The following is a 24726-nucleotide window of genomic DNA, read 5'->3' as shown; positions in this document are numbered from 1 at the left end:
CAAGAAGTCAGAGAAGAGCTCTGAAGGAACTTAGAGATGACTGTGAACTGACCATTCTCTCAGCTGATAAGGGTAATGCAACAGTGGTTATGGACACTGACGTGTGTAAGAATAAGATCTCGGCTACATTGTCAGAGCCTGTTTACAGACTGAGCTCATGTGACCCTACCACTCGTGTGTCCAACGCCACCGTGAAGCTCTTAAGGCAATCTTCAATTCCGAAAGAGGAGGCTAAACATCTGTCCCCAGGGGACACTGCCACCTAGATTATATGGACTTCCTAAGATCCATAAAAAAGATGTTCCCTTCCGACCTACTGTTAGTGCGATGGGTCCCCCTACGTATGCTCTGGTTAAATACCTAAGCAAATTGCTTCACCCACACATAGGACGTACTGAATCATACGTCAGGTACTCTCTGTATTTCGTCAACAAGCTGTCAACCATAACCCTTCAACCTAATACACTTTTGGTGAGTTTTGATGTGGAGTCCTTGTTTACTAAAGCGCGATTGACTCGGTCATGTCTCTCATTGAACACCTGTTCCCTGAGGACATTAGTAACCTATTTTATCACTGCATAACTTCCAGCTATTTCTTGTGGAGTATGAATTTTTATGACCAGACGGACGGAGTGGCAATGGGAAGTCCACTTTCACCTGTGGTGGCTAATTTATTTACGGAGCATTTTGAAGAAGAGGCTATTGCTTCGGCACCTGTCAAACCTATGATTTGGTGGAGGTTTGTTGATGATACATTTGTGGTCTGGACAGAACGTCCTGAGAAACTTCATCTATTTCTAATCCACCTAAATCAGCAACATCCTTCAATTAAATTCACTATGGAGTCGGACGGATGCCTTCCTTCCTTTCTTGCATGTTCTAGTAAGAAGGAAACTGGGCGGCTCCTTGGGACATACCGTCTATCATAAGCCTATCCACAGAAATCACTATCTTTATGCAGATTCTCACCACCATCCAGCACAAAAACAAGGCATTCTCACGACAGTCACCAAGAGGGCGAGACGAATTTGTGAGCGATCAAACATCCAGGTGGAGATACACACTGTCACGTTCAAGGGTAATGGTTACAGCCATTTGGAGATTCATAGAGCCCTACATCCCAGAGAAACAGCCAAGCAAAGCTCACAGAAGGAAGAAGTGAAGGGAACTGCCTACCTACCTTACATTCATAACGCCACAGATCAAATTGCCAAGGTCCTCCGCAAACACAATATAAAAACCGTGTTTGGCACCGTCACTAAAATTGCTCACAGTCTGGGTAAAACCAAGGACAAATTGTCCCCACTTTTACATCCTGGAGTATACGAAATTCCCTGTACTTGCGGTTATACATTGGCCGAGCATGCCGGTCCATTGGTACTCTTATCAAGGAACATGAATGTTATATTCGTCTCAACCAGCCAGCCAGACAAATCAGCGATAGCTTGAGCACGCTCTATCGTCGGGTCATGATGTCATGATCCAAGGTGCTCGAGCTCTTACTCACGCAAGACACTACAGGTCCAGGATTATACGGGAAGCTGTGGAAATACGTAGAAATCCTAACAACTTCAACAGGGACACTGGCTATAAATTAAGGAATACCTGGTTGCCACCCATTAAGGATTTACATAGGTAGTTCCCTTCCCTGTCCCTTCACTATTGTTATTTCATTTCAGTGTTTTCCAAATTCATATGTTCCTCATCGCCAGATGTTTCATTCCAGACTTGTGTCAATGTCATACCTTCATATTGTGCCCGACATAGTCAGTTTACGAACACGAGACACCCCAGGGGTGCTCAGTCCGGTGGCTGTAAGCTTATAAAATAAATGAATGTGGTAGGATTGACATAGGGTTCATCGAATAAGCACGTTCCAGGTATAGAACAAATATGACACTTTTATTTAATGAAATGAAATATTGGCCATCCTGAAATCTGTGATTATGACTATGATCGCTACGTTATGGAATTTAATATGGCTCTTGATGTAACAAACCTAGGCGCAAACAAATGGGATGGTACACGGCAGTTGTTTTCCCTAAAATTCTAACAGAGTATTTTTACATGGTGAAATTTTTTTTTTATCGTCTTTAAAGTTATTAAATTATTTATTTAAAGTTGAATCAAAAATTTTCATTCGGAAAAATGAGGTCTGGGCCAAGCCTTCATCGACAATCTGGAAAAAAATGCAGTAATGGTAAGAACGAGTATAATAAAGAAATATCCAAGATTCAAAAAGTTAACAATTATAGCAAAAATAAAATTTACAGTCGTTATCTTAACAATTTTGTAATTATAAAATGAAAAGTTGAATTTGCCTTGGTTTTCTCCAAGTTAATCCGAGACGTCGGATATACCTGTTCACGTCATCTCACATCTCGTTTCGTGAGAATTAATACTGAACTTTAAGCATCTAATCAATAATTAAACAAAATAAAACGCCTTCTGGGCTTGCAAACGTAAGTAAATGGGGAGAATATCATCCATGTGGAAATCCCGTCCACTATCAATCGATAATGTCAAAGTGTCACATATTTTCAGAACAGAACACATAGAAAATAATTTTCTAACTACTAACACATTACTACTTCTACAGCTAACTACGGAAATTGTCAAGAAGACTGTGATTACCAAGAAGAAAATATCTGCACTATGTACATGTCGACGAGTGTCGATCAATCATATTACTCTCCTGTTAACAGATTTATTGAGTTACATCACGATTGAGTTACCTCATGAGAGCGAAAAATTGCACCAACGAATGAGCTTGCATAGTCACGAATCAAATATTATTTAGATATTTCGTCGAGGACCTGTTCTTCAGACCTAAGGCCTTCTCGAACGTTCACCTGTACCTTCAACTTGAAATTATTGAATTACTTGAGAAAAGTTGGGATATTCCCACGAATTAAGAAGTACATCGATTAACATGGACTTTCATTTTCTTCATCTGAAGACACTAATATTAGACTACACTGCATTCATCGCGAATAATCCATTACATGTGAAAAGCTCAGTTTCACGAAGATTCATGTCATGCACAATTATTCCATACACTCCACACGTACAGTGTACTGCCATGACGACTCTAATTTGTCGCATCCTAATCTCATATATGTGTAGCCATGAAATATCAGGACCTACCATCGTCCTACAAATACCTAATATCCACTTAAATGTGTCTCGATGATTAATTACTCTAACTAATTATCACATGCCCCCAATGCACATATTCACATTAAATTCGTATATAGAATTCAGACTCAATATCCCGATGACCCGTTATCTCAAACACGAGGTACAAGTAGAAGTTCCATTACAAGAAAAATATTGAAAATATGGACGAAATATCCTACCATTAAATCCATCGGACATAAATTAATTCATATTCGTGACGAAATTCACTCAATAAGCAAAGATGGTGTCGATAACACATGGATAACTCTATCAGAACCCTCACTGTCAAATTCATGGCCACATGGTCATCAAGCAATCGCATGTGTCAGTTTTTACGACATATTCGAGCAAATATACAACCATAAAATGTGTCAAAATAGCTTGCTAAGAAGAAAGAAAGAATAGAACAAAACTACATAGAACAGATATAAATGAGACGTAATCGACTTAACTTAAGGAGAAATCTTCACGTCTGGAAGTCTGGGTTCTCAATCAGCCATGCTAGGATGAAAGAATCTGCATCCTGACGCTGCCGACGGTGGTCGATAGTTTAGAACTTCATGGTGAAGCACTGGTAATCCATAATGCGAAGTTCCGTCCTCTTCTGGAAATGATCACGTCCACGTCTTCCGCGTCCACTCGTGAGAAAGCTGAAACTTACACAAAGTGCTTTAGAATAAACTCCAAACACACACGTAACTGTATTTTGGAAATGACACGTACTTAAGGGATTAATATCTGCACATTCGACGTCTGATCACAGCACTGTTCTAAATTGTATACAGTTATCGGAAGTGTAGAGCACAGGAGTGAAGCCACTATTCTTGACGAGAGTATTCACGACGTTCCACGCTGAGCGACTGCAGATGATAGTCCAGGAACACGTCAGTGAGTGTGAGAGTGAGTACTTGTATCACATGACTTAAATATCGTGTCTGGTGCACATGCACGGAAGTAAAGTCAATTTAGATACTAAATTCTTCTACTGTACGAATCTACAACTTCATTACCATTTTAGCCACAAGGTCGTGTAAATTATTTCAAAATTTCAGTTTTTAATTTATATCCTCTAAATGTGCTATTTTTTATCCAGTTTATTTTAATTTAATCCTTGAGCCTTCTGTAAATATGCATGTCACGCCACCAAAGATATTATAAATATTTCATTCATATCGTTCCTCGCAATTACAGGTGACACGTGCTGGTATCTCTCTTTCTCTCGCCAACCTTCATTTTTTTAATTTTTATTTTTGTTAGCCGGGCGGTCGCCCTCTTCACGTAAAAAAAACTCGTTCTCGTCCTCGCCCAAGGTCGCGCACACCCCATCTCGCCGACAAGCGAACACAAGCCATACCAACACCTGTCTATTCAGCTGTGGCCTCACGGTCACATCCACCTCTTACTGGGACAAAAAATTTTAAACAAGGTTAAAAATTTTTAAATCGTGTTCATTCCTTAAAATGTGGTCCGTATGCTGTCTACCTCACTGTTTAATTTTCCATGGTATTAATAATTTCCAAGCATCTGTCAGTTGTCTGAACGGTAATCATTCTGCACGACACAAACTGGTATTTCTTTGATGGCCGACCTGGGTCTCTTCTTTTTTTCTTTCTTCACTCTTCTGCTTTACGGTAGAGTCTTAGGTTCGAGGCATTGAATATAACTGTTCATAGGAGAGTAATAGTTTGATATCTTCACATTGGAGTCTTTCTTCTGGCACCCTGATTTTCAGGTTGATATTGTGGTGCCGAAGGATTTAATCTATCGTCATGAGGTGAATTCCGGTGTCGCTGGAACTGTGGGCTCTCGGCTCCCATCACATCTGGATCGGTGTCTTGATTACGAATGGCGTCCTTCCATTTTGAGCCTTTTTCAGTTTCCTTCCTTAATTCTTCAATGTACCGCATACTTTCTCGATGACGGTTCTCCATTTCATCTCTGAAATTCTGGTAGTTACGATCTGAATAATATCTAGGTCTATCATAGGGCCTATTTCGCCTGTAGTCCTGTGGTCGGTCCCGTGTCCTGTAATTTCCCCTTCTTCGGACGTTCTTCGGATCTTCCATCCTGTCCTCTCTGGGTCTCGTTCTTCTCTCTTCCCATCGACGGTCGTACGCTCTGGGATAGTTTTTGTACTCTTTAGGTCCGCTCTGACTTCGGTTTTCAGGCATTTGAGTCGAATTCCGGTTTTTCGGAGTGTCTATTACGTTGACCTGGTAAGTATTGCTCCTTTGAGTTTTCGGTACTGTTGAGACATTCATGGTATGGTCGAGTTGTCTGAGGATAGCCTCAGCCTGCACTGCGGTCTGAACATTGGCAGCAATGAGTAAACGCTGTACTTCCACAGGAAACTGCTTTGTTATCGCTTGGACCAACTCATTTTCAGATGGTGGAGTGTCGAGGTCTTTCATTCGTCGTACTTGATTACAGAAGTAATTAGCGTACTGCGTCTGCCCATCTATGGAATATTTTCGTGAATACAAATCCAACCGTAGTGCTTGTTGCAAATCCGCTCCCCAGTATCTCTGTAGGAACAAGCGCTTGAAACCTTCATAGTCTTCAAACGTATAACGGAAAGCGTGGTACCAGTTGAGCACGTCTCCCTCTAAAAATTTCTCCGCCGTTCAAAGATGTTTTTCGGTAGGGATCTTCTGTTCGTGGATATATTCATCAAGGTCCCTAATGAAATTTTTAGGTGTGACCCCATTTAAGTTGTTGAATTTTCTAGGCCTGTCCTCGCTCATTCGGATAAAATTAATGATCTGAGGTACACTTTGTGCCGGCGTAGTACTTAGATTTACTGTGGGTTGTTCGATATGGGTAATATTCTGAGACGATTCAGCTACTGGCGATATTCCTTCTGTTACAGTAGATTTAGCCTGTACGACCTCTTCGACATTACTCTGTCGGTCCATTAATGATGTCACTAAGACCCTAGTGCTCCTATCCTGCAACTTCAAGAATCCTACTTCTTTTTCTAATTTTTGGAGGGCGTCCATATTTTCCTCCATCTTCTGTTTCCCGGACTTGACATCTCTGGCAAGATTAATAATTTGTTCAAGTATTTCCGACTTGTCCTTGTCAATCATGCTCTTGATATCATCGAACTGAAGTGAAATATCTTGTATCTCCATTTGGTTGACTGAGATACTGTCCTTTACGGATCGGAGATCATCATCGACCTTCTCTTTTATTTTCTTTAAGTCTTCTGTGACCTCTCCTCTAAGATTTTTCACTTGTTCTGACATCTCTTCTTGTGCTGTAGAAATCTCTACTTTTATAACATCTATCTCCTTCCTCACGGATTCAGTGTTATTTCTTACTAGGACTACGTCACTCTGAAGAGCGGTGACCTTCCCGGTGATAACCTTATTATCCTCTTTAATCTGGCTCGTCAAAGTAACAACTTGTTCCAGGGTTTTTTTCTGATTTTCCCTGCACTCTAACACGATATTGTCAATCCGACAACTAGTTTCCTCCAGTTTTGCATATAGTTCGTCACGACCCTTTTTCGCCTCTTCCTGTATCGCAGCACCCATAATGTTCATTTTTTGACTTATTCGCTCATTACTATCTTCCTGTATTTTCCTAAATTCCTCTTTATTCTCGTCCTGTATTTTCCTAAATTCCTCTTTATTCTCGTCCTGTATTTTCCTAAATTCCTCTTTATTCTCGTCCTGTATTTTCCTCAATTCCTCTTTATTCTCGTCCTGTATCCTTCTACTCTCTTCCTGTGCTCTCCTACTTTCTTCCTGTGCTCTCCTACTCTCTTCCTGTGCTCTCCTGTTCTCCTCTGTCATAGTTTCTAATAACTTCCTAATCTCCTCGAGATCCATTCTATTATTCATAAAGTGACCTGTGTCAGCAAACGCCGAAATGCAGAGACTTTCCCCCCCAGACATGTTGATTATGATAAGGCAAATTCAAGTTTCATGAAGAAAATTCCTAACCCTCATTTTTCCATGTGAAACACATCATCATAAGTAAAATATTCTGAAAATTCTGCGTACTCTGTTAGAATTCAACCTAGCTGGGATGGCATTAAATCTGAAATGAACCTGCCGAACCGTGAATAATTAATATTTTAATCAAGTCTATTTAAACCACGTGGAGAAGCAATTAATCAAGTTCCACGATGGATTTAGCCACTTTTAAGCCACAAATCGAGCCCCACGGAAGGGACTAGCCACTAAGATGTGCCCGACATAGTCAGTCTGCGAACACGAGACACCCCAGGGGTGCTCAGTCCGGTGGCTGTAAGCTTATAAAATAAATGAATGTGGCAGGATTGACATAGGGTTCATTGAATAAGCACGTTCCAGGTATAGAACAAATATGACACTTTTATTTAATGAAATGAAATATTGGCCATCCTGAAATCTGTGATTATGACTATGATCGCTACGTTATGGAATTTAATATGGCTCTTGATGTAACAAACCTAGGCGCAAACAAATGGGATGGTACACGGCAGTTGTTTTCCCTAACATTCTAACAGAGTATTTTTACATGGTGAAATTTTTTTTTTTAAATCGTCTTTAAAGTTATTAAATTATTTATTTAAAGTTGAATCAAAAATTTTCATTTGGAAAAATGAGGTCTGGGCCAAGCCTTCATCGACAATCTGGAAAAAAATGCAGTAATGGTAAGAACGAGTATGATAAAGAAATATCCAAGATTCAAAAAGTTAACAATTATAGCAAAAATAAAATTTACAGTCGTTATCTTAACAATTTTGTAATTATAAAATGAAAAGTTGAATTTGCCTTGGTTTTCTCTAAGTTAATCCGACCGGGCGAGTTGGCCGTGCGCGTAGAGGCGCGCGGCTGTGAGCTTGCATCCGGGAGATAGTAGGTTCGAATCCCACTATCGGCAGCCCTGAAAATGGTTTTCCGTGGTTTCCCATTTTCACACCAGGCAAATGCTGGGGCTGTACCTTAATTAAGGCCACGGCCGCTTCCTTCCAACTCCTAGGCCTTTCCTATCCCATCGTCGCCATAAGACCTATCTGTGTCGGCGCGACGTAAAGCCTCTAGGAAAAAGTTAATCCGAGACGTCGGATATACCTGTTCACGTCATCTCACATCTCGTTTCGTGAGAATTAATACTGAACTTTAAGCATCTAATCAATAATTAAACAAAATAAAACGCCTTCTGGGCTTGCAAACGTAAGTAAATGGGGAGAATATCTTCCATGTGGAAATCCCGTCCACTATCAATCGATAATGTCAAAGTGTCACATATTTTCAGAACAGAACACATAGAAAATAATTTTCTAACTACTAACACATTACTACTTCTACAGCTAACTACGGAAATTGTCAAGAAGACTGTGATTACCAAGAAGAAAATATCTGCACTATGTACATGTCGACGAGTGTCGATCAATCATATTACTCTCCTGTTAACAGATTTATTGAGTTACATCACGATTGAGTTACCTTATGAGAGCGAAAAATTGCACCAACGAATGAGCTTGCATAGTCACGAATCAAATATTATTTAGATATTTTGTCGAGGACCTGTTCTTCAGACCTAAGGCCTTCTCGAACGTTCACCTGTACCTTCAACTTGAAATTATTGAATTACTTGAGAAAAGTTGGGATATTCCCACGAATTAAGAAGTACATCGATTAACATGGACTTTCATTTTCTTCATCTGAAGACACTAATATTAGACTACACTGCATTCATCACGAATAATCCATTACATGTGAAAAGCTCAGTTTCACGAAGATTCATGTCATGCACAATTATTCCATACACTCCACACGTACAGTGTACTACCATGACGACTCTAATTTGTCGCATCCTAATCTCAAATATGTGTAGCCATGAAATATCAGGACCTACCATCGTCATACAAATACCTAATATCCACTTAAATGTGTCTCGATGATTAATTACTCTAACTAATTATCACATGCCCCCAATGCACATATTCACATTAAATTCGTATATAGAATTCAGACTCAATATCCCGATGACCCGTTATCTCAAACACGAGGTACAAGTAGAAGTTCCATTACAAGAAAAATATTGAAAATATGGACGAAATATCCTACCATTAAATCCATCGGACATAAATTAATTCATATTCGTGACGAAATTCACTCAATAAGCAAAGATGGTGTCGATAACACATGGATAACTCTATCAGAACCCTCACTGTCAAATTCATGGCCACATGGTCATCAAGCAATCGCATGTGTCAGTTTTTACGACATATTCGAGCAAATATACAACCATAAAATGTGTCAAAATAGCTTGCTAAGAAGAAAGAAAGAATAGAACAAAACTACATAGAACAGATATAAATGAGACGTAATCGACTTAACTTAAGGAGAAATCTTCACGTCTGGAAGTCTGGGTTCTCAATCAGCCATGCTAGGATGAAAGAATCTGCATCCCGACGCTGCCGACGGTGGTCGATAGTTTAGAACTTCATGGTGATGCACTGGTAATCCATAATGCGAAGTTCCGTCCTCTTCTGGAAATGATCACGTCCACGTCTTCCGCGTCCACTCGTGAGAAAGCTGAAACTTACACAAAGTGCTTTAGAATAAACTCCAAACACACACGTAACTGTATTTTGGAAATGACACGTACTTAAGGGATTAATATCTGCACATTCGACGTCTGATCACAGCACTGTTCTAAATTGTATACAATTATCGGAAGTGTAGAGCACAGGAGTGAAGCCACTATTCTTGACGAGAGTATTCACGACGTTCCACGCTGAGCGACTGCAGATGATAGTCCAGGAACACGTCAGTGAGTGTGAGAGTGAGTACTTGTATCACATGACTTAAATATCGTGTCTGGTGCACATGCACGGAAGTAAAGTCAATTTAGATACTAAATTCTTCTACTGTACGAATCTACAACTTCATTACCATTTTAGCCACAAGGTCATGTAAATTATTTCAAAATTTCAGTTTTTAATTTATATCCTCTAAATGTGCTATTTTTTATCCAGTTTATTTTAATTTAATCCTTGAGCCTTCCGTAAATATGCATGTCACGCCACCAAAGATATTATAAATATTTCATTCATATCGTTCCTCGCAATTACAGGTGACACGCGCTGGTATCTCTCTTTCGCCAACCTTCATTTTTTTTATTTTTATTTTTGTTAGCCGGGCGGTCTCCCTCTTCACGTAAAAGAACTCGTTCTCGTCCTCGCCCAAGGTCGCGCACACCCCATCTCGCCGACAAGCGAACACAAGCCATACCAACACCTGTCTATTCAACTGTGGCCTCACGGTCACAATATGTGCGTACGCCAGTTATGTTATGTGACCCTCCCAGGCTGATTCTGATGGTTCCATCAGCTTCCGCTTCGAACGCTGCACTGTACCATGTCTGAGGAGCTATCTGGTGATGAATGAACATACCATTTCTACTTCTATTGGGTAACGTCTAAATTCAAAGCTCATTGTTTTAGAAGTCTTTCTCGAGGACAGTTGAGATTTTCTTCTGATGATGCAGAGCATAGTTCTCTGTGAAACGTAAAGAATTTCACCTTATTTTCTTCACACGACATAAGCCCAAAAGCCTATACCATGTGTATAAGTACAGCCCGTGAAAGCATCAATGGCAACTCTCGTAACTGTTGACGTGAAGTCCACTTGAGAATTTGAATCGAACGTAGCGAGCTAACCCTGACTCAGGGTATGAAGTGTGTTGACACAGATAAGAAGGCAACATAACCTACAGCTCCCTGGAAGATTTTTAATTAAATAAGTCCAGATGTTTTATATTTATTGGGAGTCTATGAGACCTCACATCACCGGTTAAAGGATATAATATCATTAAAAAAAGCAATGAAAAGTCAACATTTATTATTCAGCACACTTATATTAAATGCATACCGGTACTTAGGATATTTATTATTTAGTACAAATGTAAATATTAACGGTAAATACTCCATAATTTCAGATTGTGTTCCCTAACTGTTGGTGGGACATATGATTCAAAGCCTGACGAAAGAGATCTTAACATTATAGCTACACTGAAAGATCAGTTTGAGTCTGATGAAAATACGTTTGATTCGAGTTATATTGTATTTGACGATTCAACTCCAGTATTGGAAGATATATCTACAGTAGAGGCGTCATGCTGCGAAGAGATTGTAACCTAAACAGCTGGGACTGATGACACTATACAAGTGGAATCGGTGACTAAAGCCAGTGATAACGTGGAAGTAAACGTACTGTCCAAAATATTGTAGACTCCAGCACAACCAAGCACGTTAAAACTACAATGAATGGCTGTAAATATATTATAACCAGTTCATTATCACTTACTAATGTTTACGAAACTAATATAAGACCTTGTACGAAACGGTGTATAGTGGCACCTCATATTCGTATTTTTAGGAATCTATTCTAACTTAGAGGTAACTACTGCACTAGCTGCAGTTACCAGTTGTTGCACAGATAACTGTGAAGAAGCCGATAACTGTTGTTTCAGAAACTCATTTTCAACATATCACCATGTTAAGTCACTGATAACTACGCATCTACATATAACTGTCACTCCAGAAACCTGCCATTAACATGCTTAAGTTTCTCAGGGGCACTTCGTGGGGGGCTGACTGTGGTGTGCTGCTACGTTTCTACACTGCAACGGTTCTCTCCCGAATGGACTATGGTAGTGTGGCTTATGGCTCAGCATTCCTCTGTTTATCGGAGGTATTTCCAGGACTTTGTTCATCAGTATCCGGCCGCGAGACATATCTTCACGGATGGTTCCAAAACCGGAGAAAATGTTGGTTGCTCTATCGTCACTGATAATATGAGCATGAAGATCTCGCTTCCTAGTGTATGTAGCGTGTATACTGTGGAGCTTTACACCATTTTTTTTTTTTTTGTACCGACTTAAGATCTCTGCAGTGTATTGAAACCTGTTTCTTGCAACGCTCACTGGTGCAATCATATTCATGACCTTCTAGCCAGGTTAATGACGCTGGCACCTGAATCACTTTCGCGTGACCACGTTGGGATTGCGGGAAATGAACTTGTGAATAAAGCTGCAAAGGAAGTGGTACTATTACGTCCAAGACCTATTAATGTACCTGCTAAAGATATTTGTTCTTAGCTATGTTGAACCATCTTAGCATCCTGGGAATCTGAGTGGCTGGCTATCCAAACTTCCAACAAGCTGTGAGCAATTCAGAAGGCAACCACTGTGTAGCGGTCCTCTTTCCGGCCTTCACAGAGAGAGGCGATAGTATTGTGTAGGCTGAGGATAGGTCATGGACGATCTGCGCACTTGTATCTCCTAAAGAGGGAAGACCCCCCAGTGTGTTCTTGTGCTGCCAACTTCACTGTGGCCCACATCCTCACAGAGTGCACCGATCTCTCTGGTCTAAGATGGAGCCTCGGCCTGCAGGAAACACTCGAACGCATATGAGAGGTTTAGAGCACAAGTGGTGTAGCTCCACTTAGGATTGTTGTGAGTAAGAGGAGCATTCATTAAGGAGTGTATAAAAAATTGACATTAATAACAAATGTGTATTTATGAATACAGAATAATAGGCACTAAAGTCTGTTTAAATAAAATAAAAAACAGAATATCATACAGAAAATTTATACGAAATGACTCGTTATACAGAAAAGAAAGGAGATTTTATGTGCACTGAACTCTTGTATCATTCATCCTCTGTAACTTCAATTACATTGCGTGAATAATAATTCATCGTCGTCCTTGTCCGAAATCTGATCCTGGGAATCTGAACGACTAATAGATTCCTTCGTAGGCAAGTTCTTGAAGAATGCATGATTCACATCAGGAATAAATTTTAGATGATCAAGCATATAATGGCACAACATTAGAAGGGGTGCAGTTGAAAAGAGCTGAAAGCTTTAAATACCCGGGGAGGGTAATTGAAGAAAATGGAGAAAACCAGGTGGGAATCAATAAAAGAGGAAGGTGTGCAAATGGATTCTTTAAAAGTGTGGGAGGATTGATAGGGAACAGGGATGTACCGCAGAGATGTTAAAGGAATTATCTACAGGACTTAATTTTGTGCCTATTTTGATATATGGATTAGAAACGTGGGTGATGGAGAGGGATACAAGTAGAATACAGGCAGTAGAAATGGTTTCAAAGGTGTCGAGTAGGTTTAACAAGAATGGACAGGGTAAAAAATGAGAGAGTTCGGGAAATAGTAAATTGGGTACTCCTACAGGAAAAGATAGAAAAATCAAGGCTGCAGTGGTATGGACATGTTAAGAGAATAGAAGAGAGGATACCAGGAAAGATGTTAGAAATGGAGTTAAAGGGAAGGAGACCTAGAGGAAGACCGAGGTTAACAATCCCTATTTGCTAACATGGCAGGACCACATGGTTGGTCTGCCACTGCTAAGCAGAGTCTTGGAGGGGTGTGCCAATCCAACTGATGAGCTCAAATGGCATGTCTGGGCAAAACTCTGCAAGTGCACACGGCCTAACCACCCAAAAGCTGGTTCTGTTCCCGTGATCGTAAGATCTACGGCCATGAAAGCCATTTTGGAATAAGTGTAGGATTTTCCATTTGCATTTAGATTTGTAAAGAACCAACATTTATAAACATGTGAAGCTAATCACCCTACTGATAAGTTAAAAATTGAGGCTTCTACAAATTTTTTACATACAAATCAAAAACTCAGCACTGAGGTACCAAACTGTCAACTAGTAACTCAGCATTTAAAAGGTTAGTAGTTTTAGATCCCATTCAAAATCGCTAACAGAAAAATGTTCAGAATGCACCCGGCACAAATCTGCATTCCACTTTCCATCATGCTTACATTTTTGGGTCCACTTCATTCGTAGATTTTTTTGGGAGGATGGGGGGGGGGGGGGGAGGAATTGAATTATTTGGTATGACTTTTGGAGGGATCTCTCCTTGTTTTCAGCCAGCTGTTTGTGCACACAGCAATCGTATGCCTCATACCAGGCTGTTTATATGCAGCCTGAGACGAATTCAAGTCAAACTCAGAATAATACTGGAATAAGAAAACAGCTATTCAACACAAGGACTAGTCATAAAAAACACCATGAAACTATAAAATCTAAACTACAGCCCACTTGCGCATATAGTATTAAAGAAACTCACATGCTACTCACATGTTAGCGCACAGACTGTTAGTGAGACTGGCGGCGGGTAACTGGCTAGTGTCATAACCAAGTGTAACCAAAACCTTCTGAACGCAAAAACCCCTGTTGTGGGCAACCATCTGTTATATACGAACCGTGTTCGGAATCGTTATAACCGGTTTTAACTGTATGAATATGTTTAAAATATTGGACTCCATTGTCGTTGAAAGGGGCATGGACCAAGGAGATGTGGAAAAACATGCTAGTGAAACACTACTTCAGGAGATATCAATAACTATCACTGAAAATATTTCTCTCTGGTAAACATACAGGGATAATGGCTTTGATAAAAAAAAAAAAGTTTCTAACTATTCATCACAGGTTTGATGTATGGTATCTTGCAAAATTGTTCATGAAAACATTTAATAGGTATAGCAAAGATTCTTTGGTACATGAACGGAAAAAGCCAATTTATAACCATCTCTGGTGGGCCTCAGTTTCATATGAAATTGATCCTGAACTCCTACTTGAAAAATTTACTTCAGTTCTAACCCACACATTTAATATTCATGGGAAAATGGAAAGAAATTCATATTGTGTGCGGACGGCAACCAGATTGGAGACCGTAAGTGGAGTTCGAATATTTTGCTCTCCAAGGGATAATTTATGATAGAAGATTTCTGAAAGATCTGAATCATGCAAATAATTTTCTACATACACTGGCAGTATGGAATGTTTTCATAACAGACTGAAATTTGTATTATTTATAATTATTTATAGAATTATTGAGTTGTATTTTCCTATGACAATTTTTTTAGTTGAGTGCTCCTTTAAAATAAAAGCAAATGTTCAAAACAGCCAGTTAGGAGTCTTTATTACATACTACTTTAAGCATGCATGTTTTGTCCTGTTTTAAGGCCTTCATTGTGTTAGATTCTATGGATCAACACATAAATAATTAATTTACAGTAAAATTCTTTGAAGCAAATTAAAATTAACCTTAAAAAATAGTAATTCACTTTAAGGAAACATATGAATTGAGGTTAAAGTATTTATACATGGTGTTTCAGAAGGAATAGTAAATATGCTGGGAGGTAGTAGGGCTGTTTTGAGTGATAGTAATCATATAAACATATGTCCAGTTTGCAGTGTGAAGAATTACGTGCTTAAAATTACTAAAGAAACTCAAATGACGTATTAATGTAGAAATTTTACATAATGTAATCCAAACATTTTATTAATGCAAAAACATGCATAATGTGCAACAAACAAAACAAAAATGACTCAACAATGCATTTGTTGTTGCACAAACCTTTGTCCTTTGGAACAGTTCACAGTAACTCAAAAATCCCACCCCAACTTCAGTGCACTTTTCAGCTCTCTTGGTAATAGTTTGTGTAGTTCATTGGAGATTATCTTGGCTTTCCTTTATGTGGGCAGACCTGTGCATAATGTGAATGACTAATTCATCTCTTGTGTTTACTTTTTCGGTGTAGACTTTGCTTTTCATCTTTCCTCAAAGAAAAATTCTAAAGGGGTCAAGGTCTGCATCAGTAAGTAATAATGGCAGGTGGCCTTCACAGAGGCCTTGTGCAGATGTTTTGAGTTGACCTCCATGAGTGACCTGCATGTCTTAAGTATGAGGCCCCACCTAGGATGCTGAAACTTTAGTAATAACTATTCATTGTGATGTGTTTTCCTATTAATGTATGAAATGTATTCATAGAAATCCTTTTATTTGCAGGGATTGCCTTATAGACACTCGTGTGAGGGACCTGATGACATGGTAAGTTGTTTGTAATTTATTTAATGATTTTTCCAACCTATCTTATTGAAAATTAATGTAAATGAAAATTAAAATATTTAAAACAGTGCAGAGATTCTCAAACATTAAGATTGTACCCCTCATTCATGACTTAAGGTAAGACCAAATGCCCTATCTCGCCAATGTTAATTTTATATAATTTATGTTCTTTTTTCTCAGAAACTCCTAAAGATAAATGCATTAAATTTTTACAGCATATTCCTCAACTCTAAGTGCTGGGGTCTACAATCAGAACTGTGGTTCAATGAATGTGGGAGTAATGATTTTTTCTTGAAAATATATATTCCAGTTTAAAAAAATCATGAACAATGAGGCATAACTCTCAAGGTATTAGACACAATGACCTGATTGTAGATCCCCAGCTGTATTGTATACACATTAAGTACCTGTGTACATTGTATAGTTTTGAAGAAAAAGGAACATTTATTGTTTTTTTGTAAGGCCGCTATTAGCCGTGGGCGACTAGTGGATTTAAGTACCGGGCGATCAGTGGCGCAACTTGTGAATACTTGCTCGGTTCATACCGGGGAATAGTCAGTTGAGAGAATGGCGTCCTACGAAGAACTTCTTCTTGCGCTTCTATTATAATGGAAAAAACCGAAGGGTTAGGAAAGTGCGGAAACATCCTATATTTGTTTTTCGGCTGACTAGAGGTTTATATTATACATCGTTTGACGATCTAAATGAGGATGATAGTAAATTTTTCAATTACCTGCGCATGTCAAAGTCGTCATTTTGCGAACTGCTTGGACACATAAAATAAGAAATAACGGGAAACGACATAGGACTAAACAAGTGTTTCCCAGTTGAGCTGTAATTCACTAATAGAGCCATATAATGGATCAATGGTACTTGTAAATGTAAACGATTATAGAATTTATATGGGCATTACGTACTGTATTTCCACATAAGAGTAGTAAACGTTTTATAATGCTCACACACCGGGCGAGTTGGCTGTGCGGTTAGGAGCGCGCAGCTGTGAGCTTGCATCCGAGAGATAGTGGGTTCGAATCCCACAGTCGGCAGCCCTGAAGATGGTTTTCCGTGGTTTCCCATTTTCACGCCAGGCAAATTCAGGGACTGTACCTTAATAAAGGCCATGGCCGCTTCCTTCCAACTCATGACCCTTTCCTATCCCCTCGTCCCCATAAGACCTATCTGTGTCGGTGCGACGTAAAGCCACTAGCAAAAAAATATATAATACTCACCTAAATTTCTTTAAAATGCTGTTCCAAGAATTCAGTGTTTTTATTTTGTCAGTGTAGGCCTAAGCTTCAGTTCTGGGATCCCAAGTGACCGGTTTTCATTCCAAGTCAAAAAGGGTCTTCATTATTTATTTGACTTTCAAATTATTTTGCCATCTCCTTCATTTGCTGTTGTAGTTTATTTGATGTGTCCATGTTCAATAAATAAACTACCACAATAAGTAAAATATTCACTCTGCCACAGCACGAGACCAAACAAGGTAATGAAGAAAAATATCATGGTTAGGTGGATCGCTGATTCAATTGCGTTCCATCGTCCGCATTACGTCAAGCTGGTGTGAGAACACGAACTTGAGTGACGTTTCCGTATGCGCGGAGAGGTACATCCGGCGACTAGTTGCGCCACTAGTCGCCCACGGCTAATAGGCTACATTTACTGCAATGCCCCGTCACGCAGTTGAGCAACTAAAAGTCGCCAGAGCAGTTGCCGGCTCAGATGACGGCCGGCAACTAGTCGCTCAGTTGCGCCACTAGTCGCCCGCGGCTAATAGGCTCCATTTGATCCAACGGTCCGTGACTCGCCAGAGCAACTAGTTGCGCCACTAGTCGCCCACGGCTAATAGCGGCCTAAGATTCAAGAAAATCAACTCCAAAGTTGAAAAGTGAAAAAAGTATCTTAACAGTTACCCTATACGTTTTCCTAGACCAATTAGAAGCATCTAGCACCATAATCTGACTCGTCACTGGCTAATCTGCTCCTTTCTTCTTCTTTCTTGCTTCTTTTGTTGCCAGATTTGCTGCAAATTCTGCTTTTTGCACCCTTAACCTGTCAAGCACTTTTTTATTATACAAACACTGTCGTTATGACGGGGTTCTCGTTATATACCGTACTACTGGGCGGTTTGGCCGTGCGGTTGGGGCCGCGCAGCTGTGAGTTTGCATCCGGGAGATAGTGGGTTCGAACCCCACTATTGGCAGCCCTGAAGATGGTTTTCCATGGTTTCCCATTTTCACACCAGGAAATGCTGGGGCTGTGCCTTAAGGCCACGGCTGCTTCCTTCCCACTCCTAGACCTTACCTATCCAATCGTCGCCATAAGACCTATCTATGTCGGTGCGACGTAAAGCCAATTGTAAAAAAATATACCTTACTCACTATAGCGAACTTCTACTGTATTTGGCACAATCGGAGATATGAAGAAACTTGTTCTGTCTCTGCAATCAAATGTCGTAAGATTTTGTTAAAGTAATGAAATTGTAGTCTTTAGCCGAATCGAGAAAGGAAAACTTTGCCAACAGCACGACGACACATCGAATTCAAAGCCAGGCAGGAGAATATTTTGAAAATAAATATTTACCTTACCTTTATATATTTTTTCATTTCTTCTTGAAATTTTTTCTTGATAGCTGCTGTGCACTCTCTTTTAAGGTCTCACATATACTTGTAGGGGCATGTGTACCAGACTTTAAAAACCTCTGATACAGAGGGTAACTTAACAACGTACGAAAGTAATAGTCTGACTCACTATATTCTGTATGATGTCGTATCTAGTACTTTGTTACCACTGCTATGACTTATACTGGTGCTAAATCAATATAGATGCTGAAATTTAATTTCCTTAGTCTTTTTTCAAGTATTATAGTGTTATATCTATTGTGTACTAGGTATAAACCTGTACATGTAGTGTGATCAGTGCTGTTTTACATATTGCCAGACTGTGGCTCTGATGGTAGAGTCTGGAGTGGCAGGTTTGTTCCTGGCTTAGTCCACTGGTATTTGAAGCTGCTCAGATGTACCTGCCTTATGTTGGTAGATTTGCTGGCACATAAAGGAACTCCTGTAGGATAACATTTCTGACACCTTGGTATCACCAAAACCCATTTAAGTACTTATTGGGATGTAAAACCAATATAGTTTGTTTTACTTACTTACTTGCTACTGGGCGAGTTGGCTGTGCGGTTAGGGGCGCGCAGCTGTGAGCTTGCATCTGGGGGATAGTGCATTTGATCCCCACTGTCGGCAGCCCTGAAGATGGTTTTCCATTCTCATATACCAGGCAAATGTTGGAGCTGTACCTGAAGGCCACGGCCGCTTCCTTCCCACTCCTAGGCCTTTTCCTATCCCATCGTCGCCAGAAGAAACTATCTGTATCGGTGCAACGTAAAACAAATTCATTTTTAAAAAAAACATTACGTACTTTAATGAGTTGCCTGCACTGATTATTACTTTGGTTGTTTGCTTGTGTTGCAAAGTGATGTCATGTAGTCTGAGCATCTATTTTGGTGAAGTGAAGAACAATAGTAAATAAGATGTATGAATGAAAATACAGTGAAGAGCTGAGTGATGGTGGACTAAAACGATGTGCAGAAAATCAGCATTACTGGGTGCAGTATATGGAAGTTTTCCTGCCTAGGACCATTGAAAATTCCACCATGTCATGTATTCTGTGAAAATACGCAAGTGTGATTTTTCACTTAAACATGGAGGACATGATTACTGCTGACATTATATGAGATCTAAAAAATTAGGAGTATGTATGCATCAAAGAACAGTGCAACACACTCTCATCTTTTTTAATACAAAAAGTAAGTATAATAATACATTGGCTAAATGTTATTTCACACTTTTTTGTTCAACATAATCTTCCCTTAGCTACAGAAGACCATGCCAGATCATAATTCAAGGCCATGTTTCCTGAGTTGGAAACCAGTAAAAAGTATGGAAGTAGCAGACATATAGCAGGTACAATACTGAGAACCCGAGTCATCCATATCTGGAATAGTTAAATCTTCAAAATGCATCCTACTCATCGTCTACTGATAGTAATGACAATACTAACTGCAAATTATGTCCATTGCTGGTAATTTTTTTTTCCTTGAGGAAAGAGATCTGCTTGCTTCGTGGAATGTGATAACACTGGGAAAAGGAATATTTCAGATGTCATATGGAAAATTATGAACAAAATGCTGTTTATCATATGCTTGTGAAAATGCAAATGCAATAGTTCATAAATTTAAGGGACTCTTAGCATATTTGAAACAGCAGAATCCCTCAGTTTATATAGGCTGTATCTGTAACCACCATCCTGTTGCTGTCCAGAAAGCTACTATGAGGGTGGATCAAATATAAACGAGAATTTAAAAAAAAATTATTGCATCAACCAAAAAATATATATATAGATCACTTTTCTAAGTGTTATGCCTTTGATACACAGTTTCTCTATCTGATTGGTAAGTTTTTGATGCTGTCCTGATAGAAAGAAGAGGTATAAGAATAAATTGACAGTACATCAAATAAATTATATTACATAAGTCTTGGGACTAGTTTCAGCGACTTAGTGGCCATCTTCAGCCAAATAAAAATTAAACAAATTATGTGAGAACTAAAACATACGTATACCAGGCAAAGACAATGTTGTAGGAATAATTATAACATTAAAATATATTATAACAAAAATTAAAGTTACGATCTTGTTGTCACAATTGATGATGTCTTTAAGTTGATTTAGGACCTCAGGCAAAGAAGAAAATCTGAAAATGATAGCCAAAATTAGGAATGAATAAATATACAGAAAAGGAATTAAAAAGGAGAAAAATTATGAGACTCCCCTTTCTCCTCGTGGCGACGCAGGATTCTCTGACAAACTTCCTGGGGTGAAGTTTTTGTTCCTGGTTGAGGAGATGAGGAACTCACCTGGCAGACAACTTTCTGAAATGGAGTTCATCTTGGATGATGGTTTGAACATTTCCGTAACTTAATCCTACGGCTAAAACAATTTGCAGAATTTTTATTCACCATTCTTCACATCTAATGTCACAAATGGCAACAATGTTGTCTGCAGTGATGATTGTCCGCAGTCTCCTTTCGTGAGGTTCACTTCCCGCAGCTTCTCTTCCTGCAACAATTTTTTTTTTTTAGCCCACTCATGCACTGGGGTCTTCATAAGTGTTTCTTCCCCAAAATGTGTGCAGGGCCGTTTCAAAATTTCGGTAGGTTTTGTGCCCCCTTTTGCAAAAAATTTGATAATGATGTGTTATGCAACAGGCGTGTGTTCCTCTTACTCGCTCATGGCGTACTGAAGCTGCCCAGTTCTCCACTGTCGTTCGCGCACTCAGACCCCTTCTCCAGACATCCCCACCAACATCCTGGCAAGAATTATTACTAACAGCAAGCGGTACATTGAAATGCTCATTTATATTTGATCCACCTTCGTAAATATTAGAAGGAGGTGTGAATTTGGAGACATTGTTAGTAGGCATACTTTTTTTTTATTGAATGTTGTTCCCAAAAGGAAAGAACAATTAAAGTGGACCTGAGCTCAAAAGCCACAAAATCTAAAACATGTCAGCACAAGGGCAATGCAAGCTTTATCGCCATAAGAAGTGGCCCACAAAAGTCTCAATAAATTTCAAATGGTCTTAGCCTGCTAATAATAATATATGATTATAATAATGGTGAGTATCCTCCGGAGAGACCTGGAGCAGGTCTTTCAAATCGATGCCGTATAGGTGATCTGTGCATCTATGAGGATGAGGCCCTACGTAGGATGAATCCTAATATTGAGGATGACGCTAACACCCAGCCCCTGAGCCAGAGGAATTAACTACAGTAATGGTAGTTAAAATGCGCACCCATGCCAGGAATTGAATGATTATACTCAGGTGAAATGAATGCAAAACAAGCAAGAAATATAAACGGAGGCTCACAGCAATGGAACCAGTTTTTAGGTTGTTATGCCATGTACATTTGCAGAGTTTCACCCAGGTGTGTCATTTGGGCTCATCAATTGGATTGACATGCTTCTCCAAAACTCTGCTTAGCAGTGGCAGAATTGACTTCTCAGTCCCACTGTGGTAGCAAAGAGGGATTGCTAACCTGCTAAAGGAGAAGTGAATTCTTTGTAATAAAAAATGTGTATCTCCCTTTGGTAAAACAGCGACTGTTAACCATGCAAGTCCAACAAGGTATCTTTAGTACACTTGTATGTAAATTTGAATGGATCAAATCACAGCTTCTTGTCTTCTTTCAATAAATAATAATAATGCCTTCATTGAATGTCATGGTTCGTGGACATCTTCGTGTTAAAGATCACCCAGCTGTACCAAGCTCGTCATGTGAGCACCCTGGGATGTATGCTTGACTTGTTATGCAATTTTCTGGCAAACTCCAAGAGTTATGAACAAATTTCATGTTTTTATAGGAAAATTAATTCTAAACCCACCCTACATGTAATGTGTACTTCTTTTTTTTTTGGTAAGTCTAACAATTGCCCTTATATTTCGATTTTCATTGGATATAGCGTGTGCTAAAATTCAAAACATTTTTCCTGGAAAATTGTTAGAAATAAAATGCATACAAACTTTTGTGGAAATGTTACTTCTGAGTACATATTATGAGGCAGTGTATTCACTTTTAAGGGTCCTAGACACTCAATTTTTCCAACTTGGCTGTACTTTTAAAAACCTGCCTGCTCCTCTGATAAGCTGCCATAATTATTTTATAGCCTATAATAATATGTTAAAAACATTTTCTAATGGTGAAAGAATGATATCAGTTGAATGGTTCCAGAGATTACCTACCTTATTATTATTATTATTATTATTATTATTATTATTATTATTATTATTATTATTATTATTATTATTATTATTATTGTTGTTGTTGTTGTTGTTGTTGTTGTTGTTGTTGTTGTTATCATCATCATCATTAACTTTAACAGCAAAGACCCTCCGGAAAGCCAAAAGGAATCAAATATAAGAAATCCGAAGTATTGACACTGAATTTAAGAAGAACAATACTAGAACCTTTTACAGTACCTTTAAAGAGCACATAAATGGATATCAACCTTCTACCATGCGATTTCGAAAGGAAGATGGAAAATTAGCTGTGAATAAGAATGAAAATTGTGAGATATTAGCTACATATTTTGAGAAATTGTTGAACTGTGAAAAACCTAAAAATAAATGGCCAAAAGAGGATCCAAAGCAATGGAATGAAAACTCAATACCCCTGACATAAAACAACTCTGTGAAATAATTACAGACTTAAAGAACAACAAAGTTGCAGGGAAAGATTCTGTCACAGCAGAGATGCTGAAAAGTGGTGGAGAAATCGCAATCACAATTTTAAGGCAAGAAATGGAAAAGGTCTAGGAAATGGAGGTTTTCTCTGAAGACTGGAAAAATGCTGTCATTCATCCTTTACAGAAAAAAAGGTGTTAGATCAGATCCTAACAACTACCGCAGCATTTCCATCACACCTGTAACATATAAGACACTGTCTAAAGCACTACAGAAGAGACTTGTGGAACAAGTGGATCACCAACTAAGCAAGTATCAAGTGGAATTTATTAAGGGAAGATCATGCGTTGATCAAATCTGGAGTCTGAAACGTGTACTAGAGAATCATCTCTCAAAGGATCTGGTAGTAATTTTTGTAGACTTCAAGAAAGCGTATGATTCAGTCGACAGGGAAGTGCTATTCATTATATTGGTGGAATTTGGAATAGACGCCAAAACAATGGCAATTATTAAGCCGACTTTAACTGGTACACATTCAAAAGTTAAGTTCATGGGAGAGATCTCCAAGCAGTTCGAAATTAAAATAGGAGTCAGACAGGGTGATGGACTGTCACCAATTCTTTTCAACTGTGTGTTGGAGGAGATTATCCGGGAATGGGAAAAAGAAGTGGACAGAAAAGGACTACTTAACCAAGTATACATTGGAGGATCAAAAAGTGGTGACATGATTAATTGCCTTGCCTTTGCTGATGACTTCGCGCTGCTATCTAGAAATACTGACACAGCAATAGAACAGCTGAATGTACTAAAACTACAAGCAGAAAAAGCAGGACTACAGATTTCTTCCAAAAAAACTAAATATATAACAAACATCAAAAAAAAATAGCCCCTCAGTACGTGAAGACAGAACACGGTAAAATAGAGATAAGTACTTAGATGATTTAAGTACTTAGGTGAAATAGTGGAATTGAAAACTAATGAAAGAGAAGCAAAAAACACACCAAAGGGAGAAGACGGCTGCAGCTTTTCGTAGTACATATCCTGTATACAAGAAGAAAATCATCTCCAGGCAAGCTAAACTCAGGCACTACAATACAGTGATTAAAACGGGATGAATATCTTTACGCTAGTGAATGCCTCCAAATGACAGGGAAAGCGGGACTGGGAGAAGCTGAGAACTTCGAAAGAAAGATCCTTCCAAACTAATGGGTCCAGGAATTGTGGATGGACAGTATAGGTTGCGAGGAAGGGAAGAACTTTACCATGACAATGAAGGGCTAACTGAGGCCATGAGAAAACTGAGACTTAAATTCTATGGGCATTTATTTAGAACGGATGAGATGAGACTAACGAAAAGGATTTTCACAATACTAGACAGCAGACGTCGGACAAATGGTTCAGGGAGGTAAGAAAG

The 24726-nt window shown here is 39.0% G+C and overlaps 1 protein-coding gene across 2 annotated transcripts in view; it reads left to right on the top strand.

Annotated features, from left to right (window-relative positions):
• The window catches only part of LOC136857531 (UPF0047 protein YjbQ), an 80729-nt gene that overhangs the window by 41723 nt on the left and 14280 nt on the right, over positions 1-24726 (top strand). For both annotated transcript variants that reach the window (XM_068225226.1, XM_067136260.2), the window contains one exon: positions 16007-16048. In XM_068225226.1, the coding sequence (XP_068081327.1) occupies positions 16007-16048 (42 nt within the window). The remainder of the gene's footprint in view (positions 1-16006; positions 16049-24726) is intronic.

This window comes from Anabrus simplex, chromosome 1 (genome assembly GCF_040414725.1).
Source record: "Anabrus simplex isolate iqAnaSimp1 chromosome 1, ASM4041472v1, whole genome shotgun sequence".
NCBI classification, from domain to species: Eukaryota; Metazoa; Arthropoda; class Insecta; order Orthoptera; family Tettigoniidae; genus Anabrus; species Anabrus simplex.
The sequence above is the reverse complement of the archived record's forward strand: the minus strand, read 5'-3'. Positions and strand labels throughout refer to the sequence as shown.